The sequence below is a fragment of the Chelonoidis abingdonii genome, chromosome 1 (assembly GCF_003597395.2).
Source record: "Chelonoidis abingdonii isolate Lonesome George chromosome 1, CheloAbing_2.0, whole genome shotgun sequence".
Taxonomy (NCBI): domain Eukaryota; kingdom Metazoa; phylum Chordata; order Testudines; family Testudinidae; genus Chelonoidis; species Chelonoidis abingdonii.
Window position 1 is genome coordinate 249402251 of NC_133769.1, and position 12285 is coordinate 249414535.

The following is a 12285-nucleotide window of genomic DNA, read 5'->3' on the forward strand; positions in this document are numbered from 1 at the left end:
CATGTTCCATGATGGGAGGTGGTAAAAGTAATGCATTGTACTAATCGCAAGAGAAGCAAACAAATGAATTATCAAGGCAAGGCCTACACTTTCCTTAGTAAGCTAAAAGCAGCTTTAATGTTTGGTTTTAAAAGAACCACATGTACATGAAATTAGAACTGATCATTGTTTCTTATAGTGTATCTATCCACTTCCAAACATCAGAATCCCCTACTTCTAACATTAGGGTGTCCCAAATAAATGTATCTAAATTGTGGACCCGTTTTTACAGTTTTATATTTAAGGTTTGCAAAAGTGGGGGAGGAGTGGCTGTAAAAAATTGCTTTAATTTTGTAATGTGAATGGATACAACGTGGAAAAAAATTTAAACAAATCAGTGGTAGGTTTTCCAATGTTGGGGGGTTTTTTGGTTTTTTTTTGTATTTGTTCTTTTTTTTGGACTGGTAGTTAAACATTTGTAATCTGCTTCTGGCTTATCTATCTGCAATAGTTGACTTGATTTTGCTGGCACATCTTTCTTTACTTGCTCATTTAGGCTCTGTGTGATGTATCTGGGATGTCTTTTATATTCTCTTGGTTCTGGGCTCAGATTGGGCTTTCAGAAAATCAAGGTGACAAATTGTGAATACACTTGTGCTATAAAATGAAATATTTGAGAAGTCAGTCATCTTTAACTTGTACAGTGCTTGTTAAGCCCTGAGTTCAGTATTATGTTTTCTCTACAAAAGTTGAAGAAAACATCTAAAAATTTGCAATGAAATGTTCCTTATTCAGTTTTAAGTATTTCTCATCAGCTATTACACGGGGAGGGAGAATTCTGAACTCGGGACTTGATAGATATATTAAATATTTATAGTTTGTAGCCCGAATGTAAACATAGTTTTTCATTTTCACATGGATAATGTTTTATTTAAATCTTGTTGTTAGACAAGTGTAAAACTCTAGGAAAGGATTATAATGCCTTACAGAACTATTTGAAGGCATAAGTAGAATTAAATGGTAAAATATAAAATAGAACCTTGCTCATTCACTCTTTGATGAAATGCAGACACGCCATGGAAGCAGATACTCAAGTTTTTAGTTCAGTGTAGAGCAGTGAGGTTCTACAGCTGTTCTGGGCGCACAGCCAGTGCTGGTGACAATATATTTCCACTGTCATCTTTGTATCTAGATGTATCTGTATCATTCATTGCCCAGTTACAGGATTTTTGTTACTGACAGTGCTAGGCGCAGATGAGTTTCCTCTTTGCAGCTTTTCACTTCAGAAAGAAAGCAGGGAGAAGGAGGCAGCTGTATCTTTGAAACAGTACATGGCACTAGGTTAGTATCTATTTTAGAAAGTACTGCACCACCGAATATAATCAGAAAAAAAAAGAGAAGGGAAGATCTGTTGAAAGATAGTCAGGGGTTCAAATGCCTTATTTGAGCCAGGAGAAATAGTTTTTTAGGCTTCAGCTCCACTTTTATTTTATTCTCAGCAGTGTAATTGCCCTGAGTATTGAGTAAATAAACATAGGACAGAGTTCCATTTTTGCTCCTGGAATGCTGTAAAACTGGAAATGTAATTTTTAAAGGATCTATATCTCGCTGGTTTCAATGGGAGTAGAAGGTGTTCAGCACCTAACAGGATCGGGTCCTAAATTAATCAAAGGGTGCTTTTCAGCTTGGACAGACTTAATGTCACTCCAGCATTTTTATAAAAGAAAACATAAACTTACAAGACTTTCAGATTGTGTGACAGTGTCGTGCAAGTGCTTATGCAAGGTGTTGATCAGCCAACCAAGTGAAATGTTGCCTGTAACGTGACAGAAGACTAATTCTAAATTTGGAATATCTAGATACTTAGCTTCAGTTAATTTATACCTCAGTTTTAACTGAGTGAGTTAGTTTCTCCCAGCAGAATTTTCATAGTAAACTTAAGTATTACATTTGAATGTAGAACTGAGAACTTTTAGTGCTGGAGAAACATGGTAAAAACCTGCTTTTCTTTCAATTTACATATGACCTGCAACTAAATTGTGCATTAAATATACTTTCTTTTGTCAAAATAAGAATCCTGCATTTTCAAAATCTCCTAATGCATGTCCTTTGATTCAGAAGTGTTTTATTTCAGTGTCTGACTAATCTCTACTTTGATGATAATTTGAATGACCTTTGTATGTGAAAGCTGTACTAATCCTTATGCTTACTGTTTGAATGTTTGGTACAGGAAGCGAGCAGCTGCAAAACATCTAATAGAACGCTACTACCACCAGTTAACTGAGGGCTGTGGAAATGAAGCCTGCACGAATGAATTTTGTGCTTCCTGTCCAACTTTTCGCCGTATGGATAACAATGCAGCAGCCATTAAGGCCCTCGAGCTTTATAAGATTAATGCAAAACTCTGTGATCCTCATCCCTCCAAGAAAGGAACGAGCTCAGCTTACCTAGAAAACAATTCCAAAGGTGCCCATAACAACTCCTGTACTGACAGAAAAATGAACAAGAAGGAAATGCAAGGCCCAAGAGATGACTTTAAAGGTAAGGCATTATAGAATCTTTATAAAATAAAAATCCCTAAAAATGGTGGTATTGGAAGCTTGTAGATTTCTTTCTTATGTCCAGTATATAAATCTAAAATTACAACTCTAGGTATCATCTGTGAACAGTTATACAGGATTCTGGGTTGGAAGCAGATACTGCAATAAACACTAGTGATTTGATTATTAGGATGTTCAGAATTGTTTGATAGCAAGTAGCTGGATATTCATAACCACTACTATAACATTGGATACTGGTAGCCTGTATGGAGGAAGGGAAAGACAACTGTACTGGAGTAGGCTAGATATTGCGGGAAATTGGATAGAGATTTCTGGAGAAAAAGATAGGGTTATATATGGAAGGAGAAGGCATTGAATTCAAGCACTGTGGATAAAATGCTGGAAAGGGAACCTAAGGCTCTCAGTGGAAAAGAGCTGCAGGTTTGGTGTGGAGGGGAAAGAAGCCAGGCCATGACTGTTGCTACATAACTGTTTAAGTATTGGGTATTTGGGCTGCATTTTAGAATAAGATTTTTACAAATATTACAAAAGGGCTGGATTCATGTCCAGAATTGATTTCAAACTGGATATTCATCACATCCCTGCTAAAATATATGGGTGGGTTGAGTTGTTATGGAAACATTTTTTCTTTTGTCTTAAAATTTCAAAAGTTAATGTTGTCACGTGCTAATGTAACAGATGCTTCAGTACTGCCAGTTTACTGCTCAGTCACATGACTCATCAGTTGAATAGATTCTCAAGATTACACCTTTCATTTTTGGTCTCTGAATTGTGTTTGGGAACAGACAGGTAAAGGAGGAAAGGAACAGCAAAAGGGCCAGCTTGGTTTCATGGTTTTCAAGCTTGGATGAGGCAGAGCCGGTCAAAATAGAGTCGGTTCTAGAGTCTGGGTTTGAATTGTACCTTCCTTTGGTACTAGGAAGAGGAGGATTTATGGCCAAACTCCAGAAAACCAGCCAGTTCTTACACTGTGGCTCTTTTGCTGAGCCTGTTGATATTCCACACACGCAAATCATTAAGTTACAGATAAGGTTGCTACAGTAAACACAGAAATTTGCTGGCTTAATGTCATAAATAAAAAGAGAAAAAACAACAACTTGGGAAGTATAATTAATGCCTTGGTTGTTAACGGAAAAAATACCTGTCTGTGGACCTACATCTATAAAAGCTAAAACATTATGCTAAGACAAATTCATTTGTAAGGTAGAGATCTGAAAAAAATACAGCATCCCATAACTGTCCCATAAGTGTGTTTTGAACACTTAAACAGTTGAACCTATTTACTTCTGGCTTTCCAGAAAATTACATCTGTACTCCGACAGACTTGTGTAACTTTGGCTATGACCAATACTTTACTTTCATCCCTAGCAAAGACTGAAATCCCACATTCACTGAAAAACCCAAAGCCTTTAACTGTGGAGCTGCCCATCACATTTCCAAAATTAGTATTACTAAGGTACTGTTGCGACAGGTTGTGCAGACATGCAAGTTGGGATTCACTAACAATTAATTAAATGGAAGGTATAATCTTTTTAGCAAAGGATAAAGGGATGTATTGCACCTGTAGTGTACCATCCTGTTTGTTTGTAATATTACAACAACACCTAGAGGCCCCCGTCAGGATTGGGGACCGTTTGTGTTAGGCACTATATACAGAACATACTGAGAGATGGACCTGGCCCCTAATTTCCTACAGGGTGGGGAAAGGGAACCAACATAGAGACAGAGTGATTGTTGCAAGTGTCATGTTCTGCATTTTTGTGGTGAGGGAATTCTATCTAATCTATATCTTTAATCTTTCTATATTTAACAGGGTGTTTTTAGTTTCTCTACTTCTTCACAGCTATGTGCATAGATTCTAGACAGTGGTTTCCTTGGAACTCTGTAGGCAGACCAATCCTGTGAGTCGCTGCTTCAGGCTAGGCCCCAACCACTGCAGAACCTGCCAGTATTGACCTGTCTCCATAGCTGCTTGGACTGACTGACCATCCTCTGCAGAGCATTAGTGCCTAGAGGAAAAAACTTCTGAAGTCTGTCTGAGGCTCCCAACTAGCTTTGGAACCAAAATTTCCTTCTGAGGAATTTGAAATCCTGAATTACTGCTATGGTCCTCCTGCAGCTGCAGTTGCTGGGGAAACAGCAATCAAATTTTAGAATGCCAAGAAAAAGGGTAAGCAGCCTGCTATTACATTTGATTCTGAATGGCAGTTTTGAAGCGACTAAATCAAAAAGCTCAACAGCTTCCCCAAACAAAGCCCACCAAATCCATTGTTAAAGAACCATGTGGGTTTGTCTTAGCCGACTGTGCTACTGACCCTAAACCCAACAGCGAGCTTTTCCCTAACTCAGGGCAGTCTCAAAAAGCTGCAGCCCCAATTCATAGAAGAAAGTGGGGGACCTTTGTTTCATTTGCTGTTAAGGAGACAGACCATTTCCTTTTGGTCAGATCACTTCAGGAAGGGAGTCACATCAGCCTCAGGCCTTGGCTACACTCACACTTTACAGCGCTGCAAGTTTCGCGCTCAGGGGTGTGAAAAAACACCCCCCTGAGCGCTGCAAGATACAGCGCTGTAAAGCGTCAGTGTAATCAGGGCGGCAGCGCTGGGAGCACAGCTCCCAGCGCTGCACACTACATCCATAAAGGATGTGGTTTACGTGCAGCGCTGGGAGAGCTCTCTCCCAGCGCTGTCGCTCTGACCACACTCACACTTCAAAGCACTGCCGCGGCAGTGCTGTGAAATTCGAAGTGTAGCCATACCCTCTGTCTCTTCAGTCAGCCCAAGAGAAAGGAGCAACCCTCCAAGGAGTTAGCAGTGCTCCAAGAGCAGCCAGGGGAGCAGCTGTGGCAACTACTGCTAGAGGTTCTGCTGACTCTTTGCCGAAAATTCTCTATGGGGTGCTTTATGTTGCTGCTGCTGACCATGGCCATAGCACCATGCTGTTTCTGTTCCTGGACAGTACAGAACATCTAGCACAGATGACAGAGTAGAAACAAACGGTCAGTTTTTAACAAGGCAAAAGATTGGCAATGAGATATCCCAAAGTCCATGTTCTGTTGTTCTTTAATATATATACCTTCAAGGTCTGGAAAACAGGATAAATAATGAGGTGACAAAATTTGGAGATGACTTACAATTGTGGAAGTTAAATCTGGGTGGGGGGTCAAGAGCTCAGTGCAAATCTCTATGCAATGTTTAATGACACTCAAAAAAGCAAACGTGAAGAAGTATAAAGTATGCGCTAGAAAATATTTCTGAAAACAATATAATGCCACAATATAAATCAGTGGCACACTCTCATCTGGAATGCTATATTCAGTTTTAATCACTCTCAAAAAAAAAAAAAAAAAAAAATGGCAGAATTAGATGTCCAGAGATGAGTGACAAATAGTTAGAGGCCTGAAAAAGCTTCTGTATAAAAAGATGGAAAAATTGTTTTGTTTAGGGAAACTCCTAAGAGGGGACATGATAGAGACAAAATAACAAATGGTGCAATTGTTCGCTATGGGAATTCTTGCATCTGGTGTTGATAACTATTAGAGACAAGATATTGGACTGGCCTGGTATGGTAGTTCTTATGTTACTGGTAATGTTATCGATATTTAAACAGATCATTTGAACTGTGCTTATAAGGTATGAAGCTATAAAACTTGTGTTAAATGCCTGGAATTCAAGCTATTTGGTCAGAAACATGCATTAGATATGTTTTTTTTATTATGTTTCTCGGATGTTAACATAAAAGAATAGTATACATATATTTGTTGGAAGCAGCAGGATGAGATTTGAAATGCAGTATATTTCAACCATAATCATTATCATTATAAAATGATCAATTTGTTATACAGTACAGCTAATAACCTCTGTAGTCAGAGCCAGTGAATTTAGTACTTCATAAACATGGTTTATGAGACTTATCGTGTGGCATAGCACCGAAAATGTCTGAGATAGTTGACTATCACTTTCTTTTTACAATCACAACTTGATTTCTAGATGTATGCTGCAACAAACCTAAAGTGTACTAGGAAGTAATTCCATTAACTACAAGTGTATTCAGTACTACAGCTTTGTATTTTAGCAATAACATTTTTTATGCAAATGAGTGCAGTCTGCTTTTTTCCACATGGACAAGAAGTTAAAGATCAGAGTCCTTCCTCTATTTTCAGGAACATAGTTCCTATATGAACTTCCATGGATTATTAGAGAAATTAGAGTTTAGGGTTTCTGCACAGCCACACTTCTGTAATCCTTATATTTTGCCAGTTTTCTTAAATCTGTGACATATTCCTCAGAAATTTAATTTTCCATTTTTCTTTCTCTGATCATAGAATATGAGGACTGGAAGGGACCTCAGAAGGTCATCTAGTCCACCCCCTGCTCAAAGCAGGACCAGTCCCCAGACAGATTTTTGCCCTAGATGGCCACCTCAAGGATTGAACTCACAACCCTGGGTTTAGTAGGCCAATGTTCAAACCACTGATCTGGTCTGTCTCATCTGGGCTTAATCCCTACCTCTCCCAGCTTAGTTCCTTTGTTTCCTCAAGTGTTCTTAGCAGTCTTCCTTCTTGAGCAGGGAGACAGTGGAGAAGAGCCAAGATTAACTCGCTCCCCAGCCTTAAATAGAATTTGCATGTGGCAGGAATGCTTTGTTTCCTAGTTTGATTCCAACCCCTTTCCTTTGGAAAAGTACCAGCATTTCAAGATGGTAACCTGTACCAAGTGACATGATCGCACGACCCTGCAGTGTCAAAGGAGCATCTCAGGAAACTTCTCAGGAAGGTGGGAGATTAGTACCTTCAAAGTCCTATTGTCCTTCCTAATGGCCTATGCAGGCTGATTGCATACTTTCTGATGGGCATTCCCCAAGTATACACATGGTTGTAATTATTACATATTCAGTATTTCTAACTTCAGATACAGAAATGATACATGCATACAAATTGGATAATCACATTTACTAAAATCATAACCTTTCCAGTGATACCTCACATGACCCGTTTTGCATAAAACATCTTAGTTATGCCATATTCATATCATAACAGTATTTCTATGAAGAATATGGGGCATAATATCACAGATGTTAAACAGCAACTACTAAAGTTAGACATTTTTAAATCAGCAGATCTGGATAACGAGCACCCAAGAGTTTTAAAAGAGCTGGCTGAGGGCCTTGCTGAACTGCTAATGTTGATTTTTCACTACGTCTGGGAACTCTGGGGAAGTTCCAGAAAACTGGATCAAAGCTAATGTTGTGCCAATATTTTAATAGGGTAAAGAAGATGACCCTGGTAATGATAGGCCTGTCACTCTGACATTTATGTTGGGCAAGATAATGGAGTGGCAGATACAGGACTCGATTAATAAAGAACTAAAGAAGGGTAATGTAATTGATGCCAATCAACATGGGTTTATGGAAAACAGATCTTGTAAAACTAACTTGATGTATCTTTTTGATGAGATTACAAGTTTGATAAAGATAGTGGTGTTGCTGTAATATACTTAGATTACTGTAAAATATTTGACTTGGTAAGACACCATATTTTGATTTAAAAAAAAACCAGAAGAATATAAAACTAACGTCACACATTAAATGGATTAAAAACTTGTGAAGTGATAGGATGTTCTCAAAATGTAATTGTAAACAGGGAATCATCATCAAGCAGTTGGGTTTCTAGTAGGATCCCACAGGGCTTCGTTCTTTGCCCTATGCTATTTAACTTTCTATCAGTGATCTGAAAGAGACCATAAAATCATCACTGATAAAGCTTGCAGGTGACTTAATATTGAGATAGTGGAATAATGAAGAGGACAGGTCACTGATACAGTGTGATCTGGGTCATTTGGTAAGCTGAGCGTAAGCAAATAATGTGTGTCTTAATACTGTTAAATGTAGGCTATAATTACAAAAAGGGGCACTCCGTCCTGGGAAGCAGTAATTCTGAAAAAGACTTAGGGGTCATGGCGGCTAATCAGTTGAACGTGAATTCCCAGTACAACACTGCTGCCAAAAGGGCTAATTCAGTCGTCGGCTGTGTAAACGAGAATCTTGAGGAGGAGTAGAGAGATTGTTACTGCTATATTTGGCACTAGTGCAACTGCTGCCAGAATACTGTGTCCAGTTCAGGCATCCACAATTCAAGAATGATGTTGACAAATTGGAGACGGTTCAGAAAAGAGCCATGAGGATTATTAAAGGTTTGGAAAACATGCCTTATAGTGATTGATTCAAGGAGCTCAATCTGTTTGTTTTAAAAATGAAAAGGTTAAGGAGCAACTTAATTATAGTCTATAAGTACCTACATAGGGAATACATATTTGGCTCTTCAGTCTGGCAGACAAGGGTATAACAATATTCAATGGCTAAAAATTGAAGCTAGGTAAATTCAGACTGGAAATTAAGTGTAAATTTTTAACCATTAGAACAGTTTACCAGGGGTTGTGATGGATTCTCCACCACCAGCAATTTTAAATTAAGATTGGGTGTGTTTTTTAAAAAGAGATGTTCTAGTTCAAAAGTAATTATTTCGGGAAAGTTTTCTGGCCTGTGTTATACCAGAGGTCAGACAAGATGATCACAATGGTCCCTTCTAACTTTTGGATCTATTAACCTTTTTAGATTCTGATCCTATAAACATTTAGGCATGGTAGTAACTTTATGTGCATAGGTAATTCCACTGAAATCAATGAGATTGGTGTAGGTAAAGTAATTTATAAGTAACTTACAAACAACTTAACTGTTTGCAAGATCAGGGCCTCAGAAAGGCTTCTGAAGGCATGGAGAGAAAAGCAGCAACAGTAAAGAGGAAAAAGGATAAATCTTAAATAAATCTTTCACCAAAATAAGATTTTTTTCATATCTAGTTTGGGACCCACTGAAACTACCTTTTTAAAAATCAACTTGTGTAGACTTAAATTAACATTAGTAGGCAACCTTAAGAATATCTGTTAGTTTGTTTAACTAATAAAGTGGCCCAGCACATACAGAAGAACCCCTTTGATTCAAGACCAGTTATGTATGTCAGATACACTGCAGCATGAATTTCTGAGATTGATATTTATTATATATTTTTGAATGCTTTTCAGACATGTTTCATATTCATGAGATTTTTTTAAAACTGTTGCAGAAATTACTACTATAAATGACTATATTATCCTTCATTTACTGTATCACAAAATAAACTGACTAGCTCTCTTGTGAAGAATCTATTTTTTAAAAAGTTAACATTTCTTATGGTACCTTAAAATGAATAGTCGCTACTGAGCAGTGACCATACTTTCAGTAATTTTCAGTTTAGTTACTTTAATGGGCATTTGATCAACAGATTTTTAAGGACTGTGAAAAGATGAATTAAAAACAATGGTATCCTGTCCTGTAACATCAAATGGAGATCGTTTTATCAAGTACGTTGATGGGTTGGTCTTCATACTTTAAGTTTTTTAAAGTTTTACACATTTAAACATTTTACGGACTTTGTTTCCAGGAAATAATACCATTATATATTACCAAATGTATTTCATTTTTCCTGCAATTCTGTTGCAAAGCTATCTCATTATTGCAATTGACTCCTAGGTCACAGAGCTTCGTAGAAGTAAGGAATAAAACATTCAAGTACAGTGAATCTACTGTGAATAGATGAGTTTGTTTCTCCATGTTAATGAAATTACGAAGAAAATTTGTCTTAAACTCATTCAACAATGTCATAGTAGGAGGTATTAGATGTGAGGTGATGGTAAAAAATTGTGTATATCATTGCAACTTGATAAAAAGTGAATTATTTACTGTAGCAAGTAAATTTCAAGTGTGGTCTCTTTTTTAACTTTATAGATGTGACTTACCTAACAGAAGAGAAGGTAGATGAAATTCTTGAACTGTGTAGAGAGAGAGAGGACTATTCTCCTCTAATTCGTGTCATTGGGAGAGTATTTTCTAGTGCTGAGGCATTGGTACAAAGTTTCAGAAAAGCCAAGCAGCATACCAAGGAAGAGCTGAAGTCTCTTCAAGGAAAGGATGAAGATAAGGATGAAGATGAAAAAGAAAAAGCTGCCTGTTCAGCTGCTGCGATGGAGGAAGATTCCGGAGCGTCGTCATCATCTTCATCAAGAGTAGGTGACAACACACAAGGAGATAACAACCTACAAAAATTAGGCCCCGATGAAGTATCTGTAGATATTGAAGCAGTCAGACGGGTCTACAGTAGATTACTTTCTAATGAAAAAATAGAAACTGCCTTTTTAAATGCACTTGTGTACTTGTCACCTAATGTAGAATGTGACTTGACTTACCATAATGTGTACTCTCGGGATCCTAACTATCTGAATTTGTTTGTAATTGTTATGGAGAATGGTAATCTTCATAGCCCTGAATATCTGGAAATGGCACTACCATTGTTTTGCAAAGCAATGAGCAAGCTACCCCTTGCAGCTCAAGCAAAACTAGTCAGATTGTGGTCTAAGTACAGTGCAGACCAGATTCGGAGAATGATGGAAACATTTCAACAGCTTATCACCTACAAAGTCATAAGCAATGAATTCAACAGTCGCAATCTAGTGAATGATGATGATGCCATTGTTGCTGCTTCAAAGTGCTTGAAAATGGTTTACTATGCAAATGTAGTCGGAGGGGATGTGGATACAGACCACAATGAAGAGGAAGATGAAGAGCCCCTCCCAGAATCCAGTGAATTAACTCTTCAAGAGCTTCTGGGTGAGGAAAGAAGAAATAAGAAAGGGCCTCGAGTGGACCCGCTGGAAACTGAGCTTGGTGTAAAAACTATAGATTGCCGAAAACCACTTATCCCTTTTGAAGAATTTATTAATGAACCACTGAATGATGTTCTAGAAATGGACAAAGACTACACTTTCTTCAAAGTAGAAACAGAAAACAAATTCTCTTTTATGACATGTCCCTTTATATTGAATGCTGTTACCAAGAACCTGGGATTGTATTATGACAATAGAATCCGCATGTACAGTGAACGACGCATAACTGTGCTGTACAGTTTAGTTCAAGGACAGCAGTTGAACCCATATTTGCGACTCAAAGTGAGACGTGATCACATCATAGATGATGCACTTGTCAGGGTAAGTCATGCAACAGTGTAAAACTTAAATATGCTATATTGTAGTAGTAGCTAGAACCCTTCGCTACCTCAAAAGCAAAAATGTACTTATTAGTTATTGGGTTTCTTCAAGGTGAAATGCATCGTACAAATTTAAGGTCTTGTCCTGCACACGCTATTGATGGTACAGCATCATGGGACTACTTTGGATAGTAAGCATGACCCCTCTGATGTTTGCAGACTTTGAACCTAAACTGATAAACATCTTGTCCATTAGTAGTGTGGTATCCAGTATTGAGTGCAGCCCTTGCTACTGGACATTGGCATGCCAACTCCTTTCATGTCTATTGAAGCTCCTTATTTTCCCTTGAACAAACTTTCTTTAAATTATCCTTTGGGGCTGAAATGTTCTATACTTGACCTTAGTCAAAAGGTGAATTTTATTTTTCAGGAGGGAGTTTGAACAAAAGCCATTACATTGTTTTGAGTTCCACAAAAGAGAGAAGTTTCTCGTTCTATTTAAAAAAAATTTTTTTTTTGAATGCACACACAATGAGCAAAACTTACATTTTAAAATACTCCTGTGGCTTCATCTAAGTATATTAGTAAACCACAGCTTGTAGGGCAGAAGGAAGAGTGGCTTCGAGCATCTGAAAACTGCACCAGTAACCTGCCAATATGTACTCTGAC

The 12285-nt window shown here is 37.8% G+C and overlaps 1 protein-coding gene across 7 annotated transcripts in view; it reads left to right on the forward strand.

Moving 5' to 3' along the window:
• Positions 1-12285, forward strand: part of UBE3A (ubiquitin protein ligase E3A) — a 95859-nt gene that overhangs the window by 54883 nt on the left and 28691 nt on the right. For all 7 annotated transcript variants that reach the window (XM_032805581.2, XM_032805590.2, XM_032805584.2 and 4 more), the window contains 2 exons: positions 2210-2520; positions 10362-11617. In XM_032805581.2, the coding sequence (XP_032661472.1) occupies positions 2210-2520; positions 10362-11617 (1567 nt within the window). The remainder of the gene's footprint in view (positions 1-2209; positions 2521-10361; positions 11618-12285) is intronic.